Source organism: Callithrix jacchus, chromosome 2, assembly GCF_049354715.1.
Source record: "Callithrix jacchus isolate 240 chromosome 2, calJac240_pri, whole genome shotgun sequence".
In the NCBI taxonomy this organism is placed as follows: domain Eukaryota; kingdom Metazoa; phylum Chordata; class Mammalia; order Primates; family Cebidae; genus Callithrix; species Callithrix jacchus.
This window is the reverse complement of record NC_133503.1, coordinates 107907649-107932156: the sequence shown is the minus strand read 5'-3', so window position 1 is coordinate 107932156 and position 24508 is coordinate 107907649. Positions and strand designations below refer to the sequence as shown.

Sequence of the window (24508 nt, the reverse complement as noted above, 5' to 3'; positions counted from 1 at the left end):
CTTTTGTCTAAACTATTCATATTCATGAGCAGAAAACTGCAAACTCTACCCAACTCAGCTAAGAAAATACTGGCTGTCAGGTTTACTACCCAGGCAGAAGATTGTAGGAGTGTTGACTGAGAAAACTCTGCCTCAAGAGAAAATATGCAGAAAATACGGGATGGTGGGGGTTTAACAAATTTATAGCTTTGTTTCTGAAAGATCACACCAAAAAGGGACAAAATTGTTCAAAATTCAACAATGTACAAGACTTCCAGTTAGCTTTAACATAACATTAATGATGTACATAAAAGTACACAAATTATAATTGTACATTGAATTTCCAAAGTAAACACATGTAAAGAAGCACTGCTCAGGTAAAAATTGAACATGACCAGAAACCCAGGGGCTCTTTCATGCACTCAGGATTTCATTTAAAAAGGGATCATAAGATATGTGTGCATTGTCCAAATGATGTTTGGACAATACCCATTTTTTTATATAACAAAACATGCAATTGTGCCTTCTTATTGCTTAAAGTATTCCTATAATATATACACTCCACCTTATTTATTCAGTGTGATGTTCTGAATTGTGCTACTACTATAAAAATCTATGTATATGTCTTTTATAAGCATTTGAATTTCTGTTGAGTATACTCTTAAGAGAAAAATTTATGTTGAGTAGATAGCTAGGAGTGTAATTTCTGGGCAGGGAATATGTATATATTAAGATTTTGTGGTACTGCTCAATAGGTTTACAAAATGGTTAAACTAATTTACACTCTTACCAGCAGTGGATGAAATGCCAATACTCCACATCCAAGCCATCATGTTTCACTCTTTCTCATTTTAGCCATTCTGGGGAATGGGTTGTAGGGCTACACTGTAGCTATAATATGCATTTACCTGAAAACTTATGAAGGTGAGCAAATTTTCATATAAATATTGGCCAATTTATGTCATCTTTGGTAAAGTACCTATTTAAGTCTTTTGTCCATAACAAAATATCTCCCATTTTATTATTGTCAGTGATCTTACATATTCTGGATAAAAATACTTTGCAGAATAATTCTATTAAAAAGATTGTGTTGCTTTCTTTTTCACACTCATGCTGATGCTTGAAGTTCTTAATTTTAATTTAATAGCACTTTTTGTATTTTTTCTTTTTTTTTTTTTTGGCTATGTGATTTGCATCTTGTTTAAGAAAACTTTGTCTTTTCCAAGGCCATGAAGCTATTTTCCTATGTCTCACTCTAAAAGATATAGTGTGTGGTAAGATAGGAGTAAACACTTTTCTTTTTCATGAGGATACCTAATCAATCCAATATCACTGTACTGCTATGTTACTTTTGTCTCAAATCAGATGACTCTGAGTGTGGGACATTCTATTCTGTGCCATTGACCTATTTGTTTATACTTGCACCAATAAAAATGTCTTAATTACCATATCTTAATATATCTTTTTGCAAATTGTGTTTTCCAAAGACAGTTGAGACATTACCTCTTTTCACAGGCATTTGATCTAGGTACTCTTTCTATTGAGTGGTCTATTTCCTTCCCCCTTGAACCATAGTGTCACTTTGGCAGTGAAACTATGTAATAGCTAAGGTCAGGTCATAAAAATTGCACCTACTTTTTCTCTTTTTGGTTACTTAATCTTTAAATCAAGCCACCATGCCATGTTGAATTTTAAGCAGCTATGGAGAGGTCCACATGGAGAGAACTCAGGCCAATAGCCCTGCTTGTCAACCAACATCCAGCATAATTTTCCAGAAACGAGTGTAAGTCAACTTAAAAATAAACCCACCAAAATCTAGTTAAACTTTCCCTGCTTGTGCCACATAAGATGAAAAGAAGCTCGCACTAGTGAACTCTACCAAAATTTAAATTTAAATTAAATAAATGAGATAATTTTTTAAAAACCCTGTTTTAAAGCAATACTTTATAGATGCAGTAACTGGAACAGTCTCGATATCCAGTAGTATAAGCCCTGCAACTTTGGTCTTCTCCAAAATGGAGAACAATCATTTTGGGACTTGAATGTCCATATAAATAGTATCAACCTTTTTTTTTTTTTTTTTTTTTGAAAACTTTTATTTTAGGTTCAGTGGTACATATGCAGGTTTGTGATACAGGTAAACTCGTGTCATGAGGGTTTGTTACACAGATTATCTCATCATCCAGGTAAAAAGCTTAGTACCCAATAGTTATTTTTTCTGATCCTCTCTATCCCACCACCCACCCGCCTTAGGTAGGCTCCAGTGTTTATTGTTCCCCTCTTTGTGTCTATGGGTTCTTATCATTTAGCTCCCATTTATAAGTGAGAACATGTAGTATTTGGTTTTACGTTTCTGCATTCGTTTGCTAAGGAAAATGACCTCCAGTTCCATCTGTGTTCCTGCCAAATACATTAATTCATTTCTTATGGCCACATATTATTTCATGGTGTGTATGTGCCATTTTTAAAAATCTAGTCTACTGTTGAGGGGCATTTGGATTGATTCCACATCTTTGCTATTGTGAATAGTACTGTGATGAACATATACATGCATGTGTCTTTATTACAGAAAAATTTACATTCCTTTGACTGTACATCCAGTAATAGGATAACTGCATCAAATGCTAGTTCTGTCTTTAGCTCTCTGAAGAATCACCACACTGCTTTCCAAAGTGGTTGAACTAATTTACACTCCCACCAAAAGTGTATAAGCATTCCCTTTTCTCTGCAACCTTGTTAGCACTTATTTTTTTGATGTTTTAGTAATAGCCATTCTGAATGCTGTGAGATGGTATCTCACTGTGGTTTTGATTTGCCTTTCCTAATGATCAGTGATACTGAGCTTTTTTCATACTGTTGACCACATGTATGTCTTCTTTTGAGAAGTATCTGTTTATGTACTATGCCCATTTTATTATGGGGCTGGTTTTTTAACTTATTTTTTTCTTGTAAGTTTAAGTTCCTCATAGATGCTGGATTTTAGACCTTTGTCAGATGCTTGCCTTGGAAATATTTCTCCCAGTCTGTAGAATGTCTGGTTTACTCTGTTGATAGTTTCTTTTGCAGTGCAGAAGCTCTTTATTTTAATTAGATCCCATTTGTAAGTTTTTGCTTTTGTTGCAATGGCTTTTGAAGTCTTTGTCCTGAAATCTTTGCCAGTTCCTATGTGCAAAATGACATTGCCTAGGTTTTCTTCTAGGGTTTTTACAGTTTTGGGTTTTACATTTAAGTCTTTAATCCATATCGAGTTGATTTTTGCATATGGTATAAAGAGGGAGTCAAGTTTCAACCTTCTGCATACGGCTTGCCAGTTATACCAGCACCATTTATTAATAGGGAGTCCTTTCCTCATGGCTTGTTTTACTCAGGGTTGTTGAAGATCAGATGGTTGTACGTGTGTGGCCTTATTTCTGGACTCTCCATTCTGTTCCATTGGTCTATGTGTTCATTTTTGTACCAGTATGATGCTGTTTTGGTTACTGTAGCCCTGTTGTATAGTTTGAAGTCTGGTAGTGTGATGTCTCCAGTTTTGTTCTTTTGCTTAGGATTGTCTTGGTTATTTGAGCTCTTTTTTGGATCCATATAAATTTTAAAATAGTTTTATCTAGTTCTGTGAAAAATGGCAGTGGTAGTTTAATAGGAATAGCAATGTATCTGTAAATAATTTGGGTAGTGTGGCCATTTTAATGATATTGATTCTTCCTATTCATAAGCATGGAATGTTTTCCTATTTGTTTGTCATCTCTTATTTCTTTGAGTAGTGTTTTGTAATTCATTGAAGAGATCTGCAACTTCCCTGGTTAGCTGTATTCCTAGGTATTTAACTCTTTTTGTGAAAACTGTGAATAGAATTGCATTTCTAATTTGGCTTTCAGCTGGCTGTTTTTGGCTTATAGAAATATTATTAATCTTTTTATGTTGATTTTGTACCCAGAAACTTTCCTGATGTTGTTTATCAGCTTAAGAAGTTTTTGCGCCAAGACTGTGGGGTTTTCTAGATATAGAATTATGTTGCTTGCAAATAGAGATAATTTGACTTCCTCTCTTCTTATGTGGAGGTGCTTCATTTCTTTATCTTGCCTGATTGTTCTGGCCAAAACTTGTAATACTGTGCTGAATAGGAATGGTAAGAGTGGGCATCCTTGTGCTGGTTTTCAAGAAGAATGCTTCCAGCTTTTCCCTATTCAGTATAATCTGGCTGTGGATTTGTCATAGATGGTTCTTATTATTTTTAGTTCTGTTCTTTCAATATCTACTTTGTTGAGAGTGTTTAACATGAAGGGATGTTGAATTTTATTGAAAGATTTTTCTTCATATATTGAGATGATCATGTGGTTTTTACTTTAGTTCTGTTTATGTGATGAATCATTATTGACTTGTGTTTGTTAAACCAACCTTGGAATACAGGAATAAAGCCCACTTGATCATGGTGGATTAGCTTTTGATGTATTGCTGGATTCATTTGCTAAAGTGTATTGAAGATTTTTGCATATGTGTTCATCAAGGATATTGGCCTGAAGTATTCTTTTTTGTTGAGTCTCTTCCAGGTTTTGGTATCAGAGGATTCTGGTCTCATAGAATGAGAAGGGAGGAGTCTTGCTTCCTCAATTTGTTGGAATTGTTTTAGTAGTAATGGGACCAGCTCTTCTTTGTACATTTGGTAGAATATGACTCTGAATTCATCTGATTCAGGGCTTTTTTTTTTTTTTTTTTTTGTTTCTAGGCTATTTATTGCTGTTTCAGTTCTGGAGCTAATCATTGATCTGTTCAGGAATTTAATTTCTTCCTGGTTCAGTCTTGAGAGGGTTTATGTGTCCAGGAATTTATTCATATATTCTAGATTTTCTAGTTTGTGTTTATAAAGGTGCTCATAATAGTTTCCGATTGTTATTTGTATTTCCGTGGGGTCAGTGGTAATATCATCTTTGTCATTTCTAATTGTGATTATTTGGAGCTTCTCTCTTTTCTACTTTATTAATCTAGGTAACAGTCTATCTTAATTTTTTATTAAAAAAACTATTGGATTCATTGTTCTTTTGAATTTTTTTTGTGTGTCTCCATTTCCTCCAGTTCAGCTCTGATTTTGGTTATTTCTTGTCTTCTAGCTTTAAAATTGGTTTTTTGTTGCTTCTCTAGTTCTTTTTGTTGTAATGTTAGTTTTTAAATTGAGGTCTTTCTAACTTTTTTTATTATTATTATTTCAAGAATTAAGCATTTACATGCTATCATAGGCTTAATCTAAAATCTAATTATTCTCAATCATATCCTCCTACTGCTAGGTCATGTCCAAGTGGAAAAGGGTGAGAAAAGTTCTTTAATGGATATTTGTTGCCATAAAACTATTGCTCAATCAACTCATATTTTCAAACATCTCCTTTGTGACAATCTTGGGAGAGATGTGATGGATATTCCAACATAGACTTATAATGATAGTAAACACTTTTACTAATTACAAAGCATCAGCAGCTGGCATATTTTAACTAATTTAACACACAAAAACATCACTGAGGTAGGTCCTATTATCATTCCCTCTATACAGATGAAGAAACAGTCATTAGATTTTATGTTAATTTGAACGCATAGATTATTACTGTAAGTACAACCCACAACTCTTGGTAAATGTCAAAGTTGGATTGAGAATCAGTTAATGACTAAAGAGACTTGAAAACATAAATCACACAACTGACTGATTAAAATACAAACAAATCAGATAACTGTTAAGTCATGACCTTCGTGCCATATTTGGCCCTCATCATATGTATTTTATGTAGCTCACATTTTGTTGTTGTTGTTGTTTTTCTTCCCTTTTGTTTTGAAAGAAAGAGAGAAAGAAAGGAAAGAAAAGGAATGAAGGAGAGGAAGAAAGAGGAAGAGAAAGAGGGAGAGAGAATGGGAGTGTTACTTTATTGTAAAAATGGATATTGAAAACCTCTTTTATGTCAATAATTGTGCTTAATAATGGCCAACCAATATTTCATGTAAACCTGTGAGTAGTTGTGATGTGGTATTGATAACAGTGTATATTCTGTGTATTTAAAGTGGAAGTTTACTTGTTCCAGATCTGAGTTCAAGTTCTGGATATCCTTATTAATTTTCTGTCTCATTTATCTATCTAATACTGATTTTGAAGTCTCCCACTATTATTGTGTGGGAGTCTAAGTCTCTTTATAGGTCTTATGTATCTGGGTGTTCCTGTATTGGGTGCATATATATTTAGGATCATTAGCTCTTTTTGTTGCATTGATCCTTTTACCATTATATCTTTGTTGCTTTAAAATCTATTTTATCAGAGGAGAGAATTGCAACTCCTGCTTTTTATTTATTTATTTATTTTTGCTCTCCATTTCGTTGGTAAATCTTTCTTCATCCCTTTGTTTTGAGTTTTGGTGTATCCTTGCATGTGAGATGGGTCTGGATGCAGCATACAGATAAGTTTTGGCTGTATCTTTTGATTGGGGGATTTAGTCCATTTAAAGTTAGGGTTACTGCCATTTGATGTTAGCTGGCTGTTTTGCCCATTAGTTGATGTAAATTCTTCATTATGTTGATGCTCTTTACTTTTTGGTATATTTTTGGAAAGGTTAATACTGATTTTCCCTTTCTATGTGTAATGCTTCTTTCAGAAGGTCTTGTATAGCAGGCCTGGTGGTAATGAAATCTCTGAGTACTTGCTTGTTCATAAAAGATTTTATTTTTCCTTCGCTTATGAAGCTTAGTTTGGCTGGATATGAAATTCTGGGTGGAAAGTTTTTTCTTTAAGGATATTGAATATTGGCCCCCACTCTCTTCTGGCTTGTAGGGTTTCTTCTGAGAGATCTGCTGTAAGTCTAATAGGCTTCCCTTTGTGGGTAACCTGACCTTTCTCTCTGGCTGCCCTTGGCATTTTCTCCTTCATTTCAACCCTGGTGAATCTAACGATTATGTGCCTTGGGGTTGCTCTTCTTGAGGAATATCTTTGTGTTGTTCTCTGTATTACCTGGAGTTGAATATTGTCCCACCTTGCTAGGTTGGGAATGCTTTCCTGAATAGTATTCTGAAGGTATTTTCCAGCTTGGATTCATTCTCTTCGTCACATTCAGGTACACCTATCAAATGTAGATTAGGTCTTTTTAGTCCCATATTTCTTGGAGACTTTGCTCATTCCTTTTTATCCTTTTTCTCTATTCTTGTCTTCTCATTTCATTTCATTAAGTTGGTCTTTGACCTCTGATATCCTTTGTTCTGCTTGATCAATTCGGCTGTTAAAACTTGTGCATACTTCACGAAGTTCTTGTGTTGTGTTTTTCAACTTCATTAATTCATTTCTATTCCTCTCTCTATTGCCTATTCTCGGCATTTCATCAAACCTTTTTTCAAAGTTCTTAGTTTCTTTGCACTGGATTAGAACAAGTTCTTTTAACCCCCAGAAGTTTCTTATCATCCACCTTCTGAAGCCTACTTCTGCGAATGGAACAGTCTTTCTCCATCCGGCCTTGTTCTGTTGCTGATGAGAAACTGTAATCCCCTGTAGAGGGAGAGGCATTCTGATTTTGGGTATTCTCAGCCTTTTTAGGCTGGTTTCTTCCCTTCATTATTAATTGATCCATCTGTCATCTTTGTAATTACTGCCTTTCTAATTAGGTTTCTGAGTGGACGTCCAATTTATTGATTTCCAGTGCCAAAATCTGAGAAACCCACTGCGCCAGCTAAAACAGCAGCATTAAGATTGATGGTGCGTTTCTGCCTGGGAATCTCTGGTCTGGCTTCCTCCTTGAGTCCATAGGAGGCAACTCTGCCTTCCCAGAGCTCCAAACATCAGTCAAAAGGGGAACCAGTCCTGTTTATTCTGCACCAAAAACCGCCACACCAAGGTGCCAGCAAAACCTCCCTATCGGCCACAAGAGTCACGCTGGCAACCCATGGGTCTCCTTCACTGGAAATCTCCTGGTCCACGAGCAACAAAAATTCGTCTGAAAGTGTGGCATCCTCTCATTCTCTATGCTTTCACGGGGAGCTACAATCCCGAGCTGTTAGCGATCAGCCATCTTGGATCTCTTCTCAGCTCTTTCTAACTTTTTAAAGTGGGCATGTGGTGTTATACATTTTCCTCTTCATATTGCCTTAGCTATGAAAGTCTGGTGTTTTGCATCTTTGTCCTCATTCTGCCTTAATTTTATTACTTACCCAAAAGTCATTCAGGGATAGGTTGTTAATTTCCACTTAATAGTATGGTTCTGAGCAATTTATTTAGTCTTGATTTCTATTTTTATTATGCTGTGGTCGAAGAGTAATTGGCATGATTTCAGTTCTTTTCAATTTGCTGAAGATTGTTTTATGTATGATTTTGTGGTTGATTTTAGAGTATGTGCCATGTGGAATGAGAAGAACATATATTCTGTTGTTTTTGGTGAAGAGGTCTGTTGATGTCTCTCAGGTCTATTTGGTCCAGTGTTGAGTTCAGGTCCTGAAAATCTTTGTTAATTTTCTGCCTTGATGACCTTTCTAAGACTGTCAGTGAGGTATTGAAGTCTTTCACTATTATTTTATGGGAGTCTAAGGTTCCTTGAAGGTCTTTAAGAATTTGATTTATAAATCTGGTCATTCCAGAGTTGGGTGCATATATATTTAGGATAGTTAGATCTTCTTGTTGTATTGAACCTTTCACTATTATGTAATGCCCTTCTTTGTCTTTTAAAATATTTCTTTATTTAAAGTCTGTTTTGTCTAAAATTAGGATGGCAACACCTTTCCCCCGCCCCGACTTATCATTTGCTAGGTAGATTTTTCTCCACCTCTTATTTTTGAGTCTATTGGTGTCACTGTATATGACACAGATTTCTTGAAGACAGCATATCATTGGGTCTTGCTTCTTTGTTCAGCTTGCCATTCTGTCTTTTTATTGGGACATTTAGCCGATTTACATTCAAGGTTACTATTTATTTATGTGGATTTGATCCTGTCATCATGTTGTTAGCTGTTGATTATGGTGACTTGTTTGTGTAATTGCTTTATAGTGTCAACCGTTTATGTACTTAAGTGCTTTTTTCTAGTGACTAGTAATGGTCTTTCCTTTCCATACTTGGTGCTGCTTTCAGAAGCTTTTGTAAGGCAAGTCTGGTGGTAACAAATTCCCTCAGAATTTGCTTGTTTGAAAATGATTTTATTTTTACTTCACTTATGAAGCTTAGTTTGGCTGGGTATGAATTTCTTTTTGAAATTTATTTTCTTTAAGAATGTTGAATATAGGCCCCAGTCTCTTCTGGCTTATAGAGTTTCTGCTGAGAGATCTGCTCTTTCTGCTAAGATGTCTGGCTTGTAAGGTTTTGGCTGATAGGTCTGTTAATGAGCTTCCCTTTGTAGATGACCTGTCCTTTCTCTCTATCTGCCTTTTACATTGTTTTTTCATTTTCACATTAGAGAATCTGATGATTATATGTCTTAGGGATGATCTTCTTGTGAAGCATTTTGTGGGAGTTCTCTGCATTTTCTGAATTTGAATGGTGGTCTTTCTACATTCGTTGTGCAAGTTCTCAAAGATGATATCCTGAAATACATTTTTTTTCTTTTTTTGAGACAGAGTTTCACTCGTTACCCAGGCTGGAGTGCAATGGTGTGATGTCAGCTCACTGCAACCTCTGCCTCCTGGGTTCAAGCAATTCTCCTGCCTTAGCTTCCCAAGTAGCTGGGACCACAGGCATGTGCCACCATGCCCAGCTATTTTTTGTATTTTTAGTTATAGATGGGGTTTCACCATGTTGACCAGGATGGGCTCAATCTCTAGACCTCGTGATCCACCTGCCTCTGCCTCCCAAATTGCTGGGATTATAGGCATGAGCCACTGCACCCGGCCCTTGAAATACATTTTCTAAGTTGCTTCCATTCTCCCTATCTCTTCAGGGATAATAATGGGTTGTAGATTTGGTCTGTTTACATAAGTGCATATTTTTTATCATTTTGTTTCTTCCCTTTTATTCTTTTCTCTTTCCTGTTTTCTTTCTGTCTTGATTCAGAAAGCCAGTCTTCAAACTCTGAGATTATTTCTTCAAGTTGATCTATTCTGCTGTTACTACTTGTGATTGCATTATTAAATTCTTGCAGTGTATTTTTATCTCTATCAAGTCAGTTACATTCTTTTCTATACTGGCTATTTTGTCTTCCAGCTCCTGTATAATTTTATTGTGATTCTTAGCTTCTTTAGGATGGGTTTCAACATTCTCTTGAATCTTGATTTTTGCTCCTATTAATGTTCTGAATTCGATTTCCATAATTTCAGCCATCTAAGGCTGGTTAAAAACCCTTGCTGGAGAACTAGTGGTGTTGTTTGGAGAAAAGAATACCTTCTGACCTTTTGAGTTGTCAGAATTCTTGTGCTACTTCTTTCTTTTGTGGGCTGATGTTTCTTTAATCTTTGAAGTTCTTTTTTTTTAATCCTGTTTGATGACCTTGAGGGTTTCCTTGTGGTATAAGGTGAGTTCATTCAACTGACTTTGTTTCTGGAAGGTTTTAGAAAGCAAATGCTCAGCTCAGGACTCCTGGACTGTGTGGTCTAACTCCAGGGGACCAATATTGGGCACTGGCTTTGTTCTCTGCCTCCTTAAGGTAAAAACCTACTGTGCTGAAGGGGTCGAGGTGCTCCTAGACTGCTGATTTTGCTGTCACTCCAAAGGATGGTGGCAGCCAAAGCATTTTGTAGGGCAAGGGCAATGGGATCCATCCTGCTTACACATACCAGAAGCAGGCACAGTAACAGCATGGCCAAGTGCATGCTTTGTAGCTGTGACAGGGTGTTAGCAGATGCTGGGGTGCTGGCCTCCATGGGGGAGCTAGTGAGGTTGTTTGAAGAAAATAAGACATTCTGGCTTTTTGAGTTGCCATAGTTCTTGTGTTCTTTGAAGGATACAATATTTAAAATTATCATAGTTGCAGAAGCTTCTCTTTTGGTTAGCATTTGCATCTTTTTGTCTATCCTTTCACTTTCAACCTTTTCATATCCCCATACTTAAGGAGTGCCTCTTATTAGTAACATGTATTGAAAATTTTTTCACAGTTTGACATTCTTTAGACTATTTATATATAACATAACTACTAATATATTTATTGGGTGAAAACTCTCCATGGGTCCCTTGTTTCTGCATATCCTGCAAGCAGAAGCACTGACTCGTCTTTGTTCTCAACTGTCTTTACAAAGATATTTATATAGTGAGTAGCCTTGGGTAATAAGGATAGTAGGCCCACTCAGAGTAGAGGGCAAGTTTGCTTAGAATTTTGGAAAAGAGAGAGAGTGTCCTCTCTAGACACTCTCTTTCAAGTATAATGGCTCTCTCTGGAACCAAAGACAAGCATAATTACTGCCCATTATAAAAGACTTGGGTTTCCTAATCTCAATATTTCTTTCATGTAATACAACTCATTTTGTGTAAAGATGTCACCTGGCCTTCTTTCACATCACCCTGTGGAAACTGGAGCTCAGGAAACCAACAGGAACTCTTGTTACTGCTATTGCTGTGAGTCATAACCTTTATTTCCTCTCTGACCAAGAAGTTTGGTGTCTTCTTCCAGCACACTTGAAACTAAGTTAGATTGACCTGTTAGCTTATAGATAGGATGAAATTCAAACCCACTACACACCTGAGCACTCTTAACAACAAAGATAGAATGCTAACAGAGACATGACTTTCTGTAGCTCCAGGCCGAGGTAGATTTAAAGACAGCTCCGTAGAAAGTGACACAGGTCTTATTAACTCTTCTCTAGGAAAGTTAACTTCCCCGTAAATCTGGCCAACAATCTCAGGACTGCCCCACTGTTAAACTACTACTATTTTTTTTTCTCACTAGACAGAAGATTCTGTCTACTTTCAAGTTACAGATAACAGTTCCAGAAATGTGCTATAAAAATTAGTGTAAAAACAAAACAAAAAAATTTACAGCCCTATGGCCAGAGACCAGTTAAATTATCAAAACCTTAGCTAATTTTCTTGGGACATGATAAAGTGCAATACATAATTTCTTGTTTAAACAAAACAGCCAATAGCTAGGTTGACTGGAGGTTCAGCTCCTCTTGCAGTCTATTATTCCATTTTAGACAATCCAAACTTGGATCCATTTTAAGACAATTAAAGACTTCAGAAATTTTATAGTGTGTCCTGACTGATATAAAGTAGCTTTGCTGTGAACCTCTTAAGAAGATTCTCCTAAGACAAATAAAATTCCTGTGTGAAATCATAGATGTGGCATTGAATAGAATTTGAACTCTCATCATTCCTGAGAAGAATGTGAAGTAAACATTTAGGTTGTACTCTGGACAATTTCAATCCACTTTTGTTGTAGCCTCAATCTCCTGATTCTGTAGCTTCAATTACTAAAGGTATAATTAGTATTTATATTTTATAATTTTATAATATTGTACTATGAATGCTGTCAAACTCCAGAAGTGATAATGGAACACATGAATTGCTACCAAACATGCCTCCCTGTTTCCTCTCATAGGATCTAGAAGAAACAATGTAGAAGCCCAGAAGGAGAAAGCAAAGTCCCAGCTTTGAATATATAAGGTAGCAGGAGTAACAAGAGAGGAGTATTTCTATTTAACACACATTAAGGCCCGTGTAAAATGTTATTGGGTCTGAGCATGGTGGCTCACACCTGTAATCCCAGCACTTTGGGAGGCCAAGTCGGGCAGATCACCTGAGGTCAGGAGTTCAAGACCAGCCTGACCAACATGGAGAAAATGAAATTTGCTGGGTGTTGTGGCACAAAACTGTAATCTCAGCTACTTGGGAGGCTAAGGCAGGAGAATCGCTTGCACCTGAGAGGCAGAGGTTACAGTGAGCTGAGATCATGCCATTGCACTCCAGCCTGGGCAATGAGAGTGAAACTCAGAAAGAAAAAGGAAAGGAAAGGAAAGGAAAGGAAAGGAAAGGAAAGGAAAGGAAAGGAAAGGAAAGGAAAGGAAAGGAAAGGAAAGGAAAAAGGAAAAAAGAAGGGAAGGGGAGGGGAGAGGGGGAGGGGAAAAGGGAGAGAAAAAGGTTATCAGGAGCTGGAGGTTTAAGGTGGATTAATCACTACTGAATTCAAAGTCCTATAACCCTGGCTGTTCCAGACATTGTGATGTAACCAAATCTACTACACAGACTGATTACATTTAATATACTGTACTGGACTTTGCCAAGGCATTATTTTGTATCCCATTGGCACCCAAAAACAAAGACTAATTCTAATTCATGCTAAAAGACTATGAATATATATTTACAATAAGAATACTAGAGTATTCTTTAGATATTCCTTAGGAGTACCTAAACTACTCTGCCATTTGCTACAAGAAGATGCATAAGAATTTAGTGTGATTCCTATTACCTTCTGATGCCTAACTCTTTCACTAATAGATGACATTCAGTTGGCTAGAGGATCTCAAGCCTCAGACTCAATGGCTCTAACTTTAGTATTATCACACCTTCACCAGCAAGGGTAAATAATAAATCCCAACAAAATCCAAAAGACTGCACATCAAGTATCTCGGGATTATATAAACAGATTCACAATGCTCAATTCCTCTGGAAGTCAAGGAAAAACATGTCTCACTTCCTTCCAACCAAAAGGGAGCCTAATGTCACTTTGGAATCTGGGTATCAGAGATGGTAAATGTCTGTCTTAGGCCTTCTACTTGTCTTTCGTATCAGCTAACTTATAGTGAAACCTAAATTAAAGTTGATCAGCAAGCTGTGCAATACCCTCTTCTTTGAGGTTCTAGAAATTTAATGATCCTCTTGAGCTACAAATCTCCATGACTAATAATTTTGTGGACTGGAGCTTCTGGATAAAAGAGATAGGTTCCACTCAGAAATCCCCAATGTTGCATAATACTCATTGACTCCTTAAAGCAACTACTAGCTTACTACTGGCATCTTGTCAAAACGAAAGTCCTAATTTACAGTGAACTTTTGATTTTGTGAACTGATATTCTCACATTGGGATAAACCAAATCAGGCATACAACTATTTAGCAAGCCTTACTTGTCAAATAGAAATGATTTGACACTCAAGAACATAGGGGTGGTCATAAAAGATCATCAAGTGTTTGCATCACCACCAGCAGATCATATAGCTCTTTGAATACAAGAAATTTCTCTAGAATGAAGTTACTCTGGGTTACTCATGGGAGCTTCCTGGCAGGATTAGTGGTGTGCTATTCATACACAGCTTTACTACAGCTATCTTTATGATGAGAGTAATGCAATTACAAAATGTAGTGCAAAATTTGTCCTTGACTTTACTCAAAATAATCAATGACACCACCTCATTCCTGGAAAGCATTCTTGGTCAGCCTCACTCACTGATAAACATAATTACAGATGATAAAATTGCCCAAAATTTCATTCTTACCAAGGTAGAATTTGCAATTTTAAATGTATTTTGTTATGTTTGTATTAATACCTCTGGCTAAGTAGAAAGGTCAGTAGAGAAACTTGAAAAGAAAGCCGCCTGATTTTTTTTAAGATAGACTTTGATGGCTGAAGGATTTGTTCAGTGGGCAAATCCAGGACCTTGAGGGAATGGTTAAAGTAAATACTGCATGTAGCCCTATACTGGTGCTTGGAATCCATTGATAATAACCTTAATTAAATATGATAGGAAACAAATGGAATGGATTTACTCCTCAACTTCTGTTGATTTGATTAATAAGAGTACCCCAAACCTGGTGTGCTAATTTAAAAAATCATCATTATAACCCTTGAAAGCTGATCTGTTTTGGCTTTTTGGACAATTTGCAGTCAGACAAGACTGTCATATATATACTTCATAAAAGGTTTAGGTTTATAGTCAATATTTCTGTACATGTTAATCTTTTGTTTTCTATTTGCCCCACATGTTTTTTGTTTGTTTGTTTGTTTTCTGTCCGTCCTTTTTTTTTTCCTCTCCTTTTTTAAAATTGTACTTTAGGTTCTGGGGTACATGTGCAGATCATGCAGGATTGTTGCATAGGTACACACATGGCAATGTGGTTTGCTGCCTCCATACCCCCATCACCTATATCTGGCATATCTCCCCATGTTATTCCTCCCCAACTTCCCCTTCCCACTCCTGTCCCTCCCTTGGCCTCCCCACAACAGATCCCAGTGTGTGATGCTCACTTCCCTGTGTCCCTGTGTTCTTATTGGTCAGAAACCAACTATGAGTGAGAACACGTGGTGTTTGATTTTCTGTTCTTGTGTCAGTTTGCTAAGAATAATGGTTTCCAGATTCATCCATATCTCTACAAAGGACACAAACTCATCATTTTTTGTGGCTGCATTCCGTGTTGTATATGTGCCACATTTTCCCTGTCCAGTCTATCATTGATGGGCATTTGGATTGGTTCCAGGTCTTTGCTATTGTAAACAGTGCTGCAATGAACATACGTGTGCATTTGTCTTTATAATAGAACTGTTTATAATCCTTTGGTTATATACCCAGTAATGGGATTGCTGGGTCAAATAGAATTTCTATTTCTAGGTCCTTGAGGAATTGCCACACTGTCTTCCACAACGGTTGAACTAGTTTACACTCCCACAACAGTGTAAAAGTGTTCCTATTTCTCCACATCCTCTCCAGCATCTGTTGTATCCAGATTTTTTTAATGATTGCCATTCTAACTGGCATGAGAGGGTATCTCAATGTGGGTCTGATTGCATTTCTCCAATAATCAGTGATAATGAAGATTTTTTTCATGTTCATTGGCCTCATATATGTCTTCTTTTGAAAAGTGTCTGTTTGTATCCTTCCCCCACTTTTGGATTGGTTTGCTTATTTTTTTTTTTCTGGTAAATCTGTTTTAGTTTTTTGTAGATTCTGGCTATTATCCCTTTGTCAGCTGGGTAGATTGCAAAAAATTTTTCCCATTTTTGGGAAAAAGTTGGTTGCCAGTTCACTCTAATGATTGTTTCCTTTGTTGTACAGCTCTGGAGTTTAATAGGTCCCATTTTTTATTTTGGTTTTTGTTGCCAATGCTTTTGGTGTTTTAGTCATGAAGTCCTTGCCTATGCCTATGTTCTGAATGGTTTTGCCTAGGTTTTTTTCTGGAGTTTTTATGGTAAACATGTTTAAACATGGACTTATGTTTAAATTAAGTCTTTAATCCATCTGGGGTTAATTTTATTGTAAGATGCCAGGAAGGGGTGCAGTTTCTGCTTTCTGCACATGGCTAGCCAGTTTTCCCAACACCATTTATTAAACAGGGAATCCTTTCCCTATTGCTTGTTTTTGTCAGGTTTGTCAAAGATCAGATGGTTGTAGATGTGTGACATTGTCTCCAAGGCCTCTGTTCTGTTCCATTAGTCTATATCTCTCTTTTGGTGCCAGCACTGTGCTGTTTTGATTGCTGTAGCCTTGTAATATAGTTTGAAATCAGGTAGTGTGATGCCTCCAGTTTTGTTCTTTTTGCTCAGGATTGTCTTGGCTATGTGGGTTCTCTTTTGGTTCCATATGAAGCTTAAGGTGGTTTTTTTCTAGTTCTATGAAGAAGGTCATTGCTAGCTTGATGCAGATAGCATTGAATCTATAAATTACTTTGTGCAGTATGGCCATTTTCATGATATTGATTCTTCCTAACCATGAGCATGAAATGTTTCTCCATCTGTTTGTGTTCTCCCTTATTTCCTTGAGCAGTGGTTTGTAGTTCTCCTTGAAAAGTTTCCTTACATCCTTTGTTAGTTGTATTCCTAGGTATTTTATTCTCTTTGTAGCAATTGAGTGGGAGTTCGCTCATGATTTGACTCTCTTTAAGTCTGTTATTGGTGTATAGAAATGCTTGTAATTTTTGCACATTGATTTTGTATCCTGAGACTTTGCTGAAGTTGTTTATTAGTTTAAGGAGATTTTGGACTGAGACGATAGGGTCTTCTAAATATACAATCATATCATCTGCAAATAGAGACAAGTTGACATCCTCCTTTCCTAATTGAATACCCTTTATTCTTTATTTTCTTGCCTAATTGCTTTGGCTAGAACTTACAATACTATACTGAATAGGAGTGGTGAGAGAGGGTATCCTTGTCTAGTGCCAGATTTCAAAGGGAATGCTTCTAGTTTTTGCCCATTCAGTATGATATTGGCTGGAGGTTTGTCATAAATAGCTTTTATTATTTTGAGGTATGTTCCTTTGATACCTAGTTGATTGAGAGTTTTTAGCATCAAGGGCTGTTGAATTTTGTCAAAGGCATTCTCTGCATCTATTTATTTAATCATGTGGTTTTTGCCTTTGTTTCTGTTTATGTGGTGGATTACATTTATAGACTTGCATATGTTGAACCAGCCTTGCCTCCCCAGGATGAAGCCTACTTGATCGTGATGGATAAACTTCTTGATGTGCTGTTGCAATCATTTTGCCATTATTTTATTAAAGATTTCTGCATTGATGTTCATCATGGATATTGGCTTGAAGTTTTCTTTTTTTGTTGAGTCTCTGCTGGGTTTTGGTATCAGGATGATGTTGGTCTCACAAAACGAATTGGGAAGGATTCCCTGTTTTTGTATTGTTTGGAATAGTTTCAGAAGAAATGGCACCAGCTCCTCTTTGTATGTCTGGTAGAATTCAGCTGTGAACCCATCTGGACCTGGGCTTTTTTTGGTTGGTAGGCTATTAATTCCTGCCTCAACTTCAGCCCTTGTTATTGGTCTGTTCAAGGTTTCAACTTCTTCCTGGGTTAGGCTTGGGAGAATGCAAGTGTCCAGGAATTTGTTCATTTCTTCCAGGTTTACTGGTTTATGTGCATAGAGTTGTTTGTAGTAATCTCTGATGGTAGTTTGTATTTCTCTGGAATCAGTGGTAATATCTCCTTTTTCATTTTTTATTGCATCTGTTTGATTCTTCTCCCTTTTCTTTTTTTATTAATCTGGCTAGCATTCTGTCTATTTTGTTGATGTTTTCAAAAAACCAGCTCTAGGATTTATTGATTTTTGAAGGGTTATTTGTGTCTCTATCTCCTTCAGTTCCACTCTGATGTTAGTTATTTCTTGTCTTCTGCTAGCTTTTGAGTTTTTTGATGTTGCTCCTCTAGATCTGTCAATTTTGACAATAGGGTGTTGACTTTAGATCTTTCCTTGCTTCTCTGGTGGGTATTTATTGCTATAAATTTCCCTCCAGACACTGCTTTGAATGTGTCCCAGAGATTCTGGTACATTGTGTCTTCATTCTCATTGGTTTCAAAGAACACCTTTATTTCTGCCTTCATTTCATGTTTAGCCAGTCGACGTTCAGGAGCAGGTTGTTCAGTTTCCATGAAGATGTGCAGTTCTGAGTTAGCTTCTGAATTCTGAGTTATAATTTACTAGCCCTGTGGTCTGAGAGACTGTTTGTTATGATTCCCATTCTTTTGCATTTGCTGAGGAGTAATTTACTTGCAATTATGTGCTCAATTTTAGAGTAGGTGCAATGTGGTGCTGAGAAGAAGGTATATTCTATTGATTTGGAGTGGAGATTTCTGTAGATGTCTGTTAGGTCCGCTTGGTCCAGATCTGAGATTGAATCCTGGATATCCTTGTTAATTTTCTGTCTCATTGATCTGTCTAATATTGGCAGTGGTGTGTTAAAGTCTCCCACCATTATTGTGTGGGAATGTAAGTCTCTTTGTAGGTCATTAAGAACTTGCTTTATGTACCTGGGAGCTCCTGTATTGGGTGTGTATATATTTAGGATCATTAGCTCTTCTTGATGCATTGATCCTTTTACCATTATGTAATGTCCTTCCTTGTCTTTTTTGATCTTTGTTGCTTTAAAGTCCATTTTATCAGAGACTAGAATTGCAACTCCTGATTTTTTTTCTTTCCATTTGCTTGATAAATCTTCTTCCATCTTTTTATTTTGAGCCTATGTGTATCCTTGCAAATGAGATGGGTTTCCTGAATACAGCACACCTACAGCTCTTGACTTTTTATCCAATTTGCCAGTCTGTGTCTTTTGATCGGGGCATTTAGCCCATTTACATTTAAGGTTAATATTGTTATGTGTGAATTTGATCCTGCCATTTTGATGCTGGCTGATGTTTTGCCCATTAGTTGACACATTTTCTTCATTGTGTTGATGGTCTTTACCATTTGGTCCAATTTGGTGTGGCTGGTACTGGTTGTTCCTTTCCTTGTTTAGTGCTTCTTTCAGGATCTCTTGTAAGGCAGGCCTGGTGGTGATGAAATTGTTCAGCAATTGCTTTTCTGTAAAGGATCTTATTTCTCCTTCTCTAATGAAGCTTAGTTTGGCTGGATATGAAATTCTGGGTTGAAAGTTCTTTTTTTTAAGGATGTTGAATATTGGCCCCAATTCTCTTCTGGCTTATGGGGTTTCTGCTGATAGATTTGCTGTGAGTCTGATGGGCTTCCCTTTTGGGTAACCTGATATTTCTCCCTGGCTGCCCTTAGCATTTTCTCCTTCATTTCAACCCTGATGAATCTGATGATTATGTGCCTTGGGGTTGTTCTCCTTGAGGAATATCTTTGTGGTGTTCTCTGTATTTCCTGTATCTGAATGGCAGCCTGCCTTGCTAGGTTGTGGAAGTTCTCCTGGATAATATCCAGAAGAGTGTTCAGCTTGGATTCATTCTCTCCATCACATTCAGGTACACCTATCAAACATAGATTAGGTCTTTTCACATAATCCCATATTTCTTGGAGGCTTTGTTCATTTCTTTTTGCTTTTTTTTCTCTGTTCTTGGCTTCTCATTTTATTTCATTGAGTCGATCTTCATTCTCTGATATCTTTTCTTCTGCTTGGTCGATTCGACTATTGAAACTTGTGCATACTTTGTGAAGTTCTCATGCTGTGTTTTTCAGCTCCATCAAATCGCTTATATTCTTCTCTGAGCTGTTTATTCTAGTTAGCATCTCATCTAACTTTTTTTCTAGGTTCTTAGTTTCTTAGCATTGGGTTAGCATATGTTCTTTTAGTTCTGAGAAGTTTGTTATTACCCACCTTCTGAAGCCTGCTTCTGTGAATTCATCATATTCATTCTCCATCTATCTTTGATCCCTAGCTGGTGAGGAGCTGTGATCCTTTGGAGGAGAGGTGTTCTGGTTTTTGGTGTTTTCCTCCTTTTTGTACTGGTTTCTTCCCATCTTCATGGCTTTATCTACCTGTGGTCTTTGTAGTTGGTTCCTTTCAGATGGGGTCTCTGAGTGGATGTCCTTTTGGTTGATGTTGAAGCTATTTCTTTCTGTTTGTTAGTTTTCCTTCTAAACGTCAGGTCCCTCTGCTGCAGGACTGCTAAAGGTCCACTCCAGACCCTGCTTGCCTGGGGATCACCCACGGGGGCTGCAGAACAGTAAGGGTTGCTACCAGTTTCTTCATCTGTTATCTTTATCCCAGAAGCATACCTGCCAGATGTCAGCCTGAGTTCTCCTTTATGAGGTGTCTCTTTGGGTATATGGTGGTCAGGGAGCTGCTTGAGGAGACAGTCTGTCCCTTATAGGAGCTCAAGTACTGTGCTTGGAGCTCCATTGTTTCATGGAGAGTTGCTTGGCAGGTACCTTTAAGTCTGTTGCAGTCGAACTCATAACTGCCTCTTTTCCCAGGTACTCTGACCTATGAAGGTTGGCTTTATTTATAAGTTCCTGATGTGCTGTTGCCTTTTTTTCAGAGATACCCTGCCCTACACAGAGTAGTCTAGTCACAGTCTGCCAGCAGAGGCATTGCTGAGCTGCCACAGTCTCTGCCCAGCTTCTGTGTAAACTGCCGTGGTAGTGGTGGACTGCCTCATTAGTGGAGGACGGCCTTTCCCTATTGAGCTGGACCATCCCGGGTCCAGCTGCACTTGCTGTGAAACTCTCAATCCAGAGAGTTTTAGATTGCTTGTTTTTGTGAGGGTGTTACCCACCAAGCCGGATCACTTGGATCCCTCTCTCAGCCCCCTCCCTTTCAGTTGAATGGGAGGCTCTGTCTCCCATGCATTCCAGGCACCAGTTGAAATGGCTGCCCAAATTTGTGTGAGTTTCTTTGCAACAACCCGCAGCACCAGCCATGCTGAAAACTCATTGTGCTTTTTGGCCCAGGAATCTCCTGGTCTGTGGGCAGTGAAAATTTGTTTGGAAATGCGTTGAGCACTCGCCCTCTGCATTGTTCTTGCTGGGACTGTACTCTGTAACTTTTCCTATTCAGCCATCTTGGATCCTCTACTCTGTCCTTTCTTTTTTAATTAAATTTTTTCATATTAATATACTCTCTTACTACTATTTTATTGGTTACCCTAAAAGTTACTGCATGCATCCTTGACTTTTTATACCCTAAAATAAATTATTACATTTACAACTTTCCCACTAAAACTTTAAAACATTTAATTCTATTTGCAACCCCTTTTGGAAAGCCAATTCTCAATATCTCATAAAATAGAAAATGCGCACAACAGCAATTTCTCTTCAGTGTCTAAACTTAGATCAACTCTTACAAATGTACACAAAGAGACATCAGCAAGCCTATTCATTACTGCATTAGACTAGTGAAAAAGTGGGAGTCAACAACATATCCATTAATTGGATGATAAATAAACAATGGTACATTCATAAAATAGAATCATAAAATAAAATAGCAAACTAAAATGCATTAAATAGATACAAAGACAAATCTAAAGAACACAATTTTTGATGAAAAAGTAAGTGGTAGAAGAGTATGTATAAAATGATACATAAATTTGAGAAATAGATGTGTATAGAGAAGCACATAAGCAGTAAAGATGTACAAACATGCATGAGAATGATTCACTCTGACTTCAGAAGAGTGATTACCTGTGAAAAAGAATGGAGAGGAATGGGATAAAGGAGGAGTACAGAAGTTTTTACAAGCACTTATATGTTGAAAATATTGACACAATGATGGCAAAGTGCTCATATTTGTAAAATTGGCACAAATCATATATAGGTATATAATTCCTTATATATTATTTCAAGTATATCATAAGTACATACAATAAGACTGTGAAAAATTTTTGAAATGATACAATATAAAAATAAATCTACCTGCAAGTGCAGTTGCCATAGTGGGTGTTAATATAAACTGATTTTCTAAATATATAGGCAAAAATTCAGAAGCTCCAATCATAAACAAAGATTCTGCAGCTTTCAATAGAGCTAAGCATATGAGCACTGGATTCTTCATCAGAATCTGAAATAAAAATTTTATATATCAATTATTTTATTAGATAAAGAGGAATAGATAGAATCAAATGCTAATGATCTGTCTATTAAAATTACCATTCCCAGTCTAAACTGAAAAGATGATAGATAGATAGATACATAGATACATAGATAGATGGATGATATGTAGAGATCCAAACAGCAATATATGATGAAACAATATACAAATTCTATAAAAGACAAATAGGTTTTGAGAATTTCAATTTTGATTTTCTAGTCATACCACTTATAATTTTTATTTATGAGCTTGGAAGTTTGTTGGACAGATTAGAGAAAAATTGAGGTCATTAACCAGATATCTAGAATTTCTCTTTACTTTGGCTTGCCTACTTATTTTTTTAAGCAAGTGTTTCTTATTCAACTAAATATAAAACAAAGAAAATGTAAGCAATATTCAAGAAGAAAGAGTGGGACTGCAGAAAATATTCATATTTTACTCCTCAAAGCCCATCCATATAAAGAATGAAATTATTTAAATTTTGCATTTTAGCAAACTTGTCGAACTTATTTAGATGTGATGGTTTGTCTATATCTATTATACTATACAGAGTAATTAACAACATAGTAAAATATTAACTTTCAAATTAGTTACTGTATTTTCTTGGTTATCCATATGTCACTGAAAATATATTTATTGCTATTTTATGTTTGCATATTTTTAATTACTTTAAATTTTTTCTGGCCCTAAACTTCCCCTGTTAGGTGTAATCATATTCTGCAAATTTCAACTAGTTCAGCTTCTGAGTGCTATCTAATTTTATGAAGTGTGATTCTGCCATATTTTTTCATTCCCATAGGATTTAATACTGTCTTGCCTTCAAATGCCTACTATCACTAACTAGGCTACATTAAACATCCCTGTGTATGTACCTTAAGGTCCAATGATAGAGTGTCTCTAAGAAGTATATATCCTAGAATGGAATTCCTAGGGGATAGGGATTTAGCATACTTTATTCCACTGTTTCTCTAGATTGTTCTTCAGAATGTATCAGGTTACTCTACAATGACTACACCAGCACAATGATGGTAGTGTTCCATTTTCTTCATTTAGCTTGTACTTTCTAAAATTTATCAAAGCAATATTTCTGGTTTAGCATGCCCATGCAGAACTATGTCCTTTTCCCATTAAAAGTCATTAAACTTGGAAAGGCCTTCTAACTGTCTCAATGAAGTGAATAATGCTATATGACTTCTGAGGATGGATTGTAAAATGAAAATATGGCTTCTGCTGGGGTTTTTCACGCTTGAGAACTCTTGCCTTGGAGCTCAGTTACCATGTTGTAAAAAGCGCAGGACAGATGCAAAGGATATGTGTGGGTAGTCTAGCAAACAGACAGTATAAAAAACTAACATTTGAGCAAACAAGCCTTCTGATGGTTCCATTCTCCAGACTTTGATCACTCTAGCTCAAGGATCCCCCAGCCTCCATAGAAACAGCAGGAGCTCAGTTCATGGCCTGTTAGGAACCAAGCCACACAGCTGGAGGTGAGTGGCAGGTAAGAGAGCCAAACTGTGCTCTGCCTCCTGTTAGATCAGCAGCAGCATTAAATTCTCATAGGAGCACAAACCCTATTGTGAACTGCACGTGAGGGATCTAGGTTGCACAATCCCCATGAGAATTTAACACCTGTTGATCTGTCACTGTCTCCCATCACCCCCAGATGGGATAGTCTAGTTGCAGGAAAACAAGCTCAGGGCTCCCACTGATTCTACATTATGGTGAGTATGTAATAATAATAGAAATAAAGTGCACAATAAATGCCATGAGCTTGAATCATCTTAAAGCCAGTGCCCCCACCCGGGAAAATATTTCTTCCATGAAACTGACCCCTAGTGCCAAAAACGTTGATGACCACTGCTCTAGTTGACCCCAAGCATAGTTGATAGGACAAGTCCTGTCCAAACTGCATTTTCATGAGCAAAATATATTTTATATTGTTTTAAGTCATAAGTTATGGGATAGTTTATTATGTAGCAGTAGATAACTACAATACCTCACATAATCACAAACACTTGATATTATTAGCTGGCTTTCAAAATGTTGCTATTGTGACCAGTATAAAGTAGTACCACAATCCTTTATTTCCTATTTCTCTAATTTCCAATCTAACTGAGGCTTTATTTCCATCATTCTTAGCGATTTGGGATTCTTTTTGAGTGCATGAACTGGCTCGTTCTATCTCTTAGGCTTTGTGAAATTTGGGGGTAGATTTTCTAAAAATTCATTGTTTATTCTAAATATTAATCACTTGGATTTAGATATCTGTCACCCATCTATTAATGGGGTCTACAGTTTCTTTCATAGAACACAAATCCTTGACTTGATATATCTAATCCATAAAGTTTGAATTCATATTTAATACTATTGCAATCTTGTTTAACGTATTCCCACCTCTATGTCA

The 24508-nt window shown here is 36.8% G+C and overlaps 1 protein-coding gene across 2 annotated transcripts in view; it reads right to left on the bottom strand.

Annotated features, from left to right (window-relative positions):
• SLCO6A1 (solute carrier organic anion transporter family member 6A1) overlaps positions 1-24508 on the bottom strand; it is a 144001-nt gene that overhangs the window by 66201 nt on the left and 53292 nt on the right. For both annotated transcript variants that reach the window (XM_035291167.3, XM_078365866.1), the window contains exon 7: positions 21930-22074. In XM_035291167.3, the coding sequence (XP_035147058.2) occupies positions 21930-22074 (145 nt within the window). The remainder of the gene's footprint in view (positions 1-21929; positions 22075-24508) is intronic.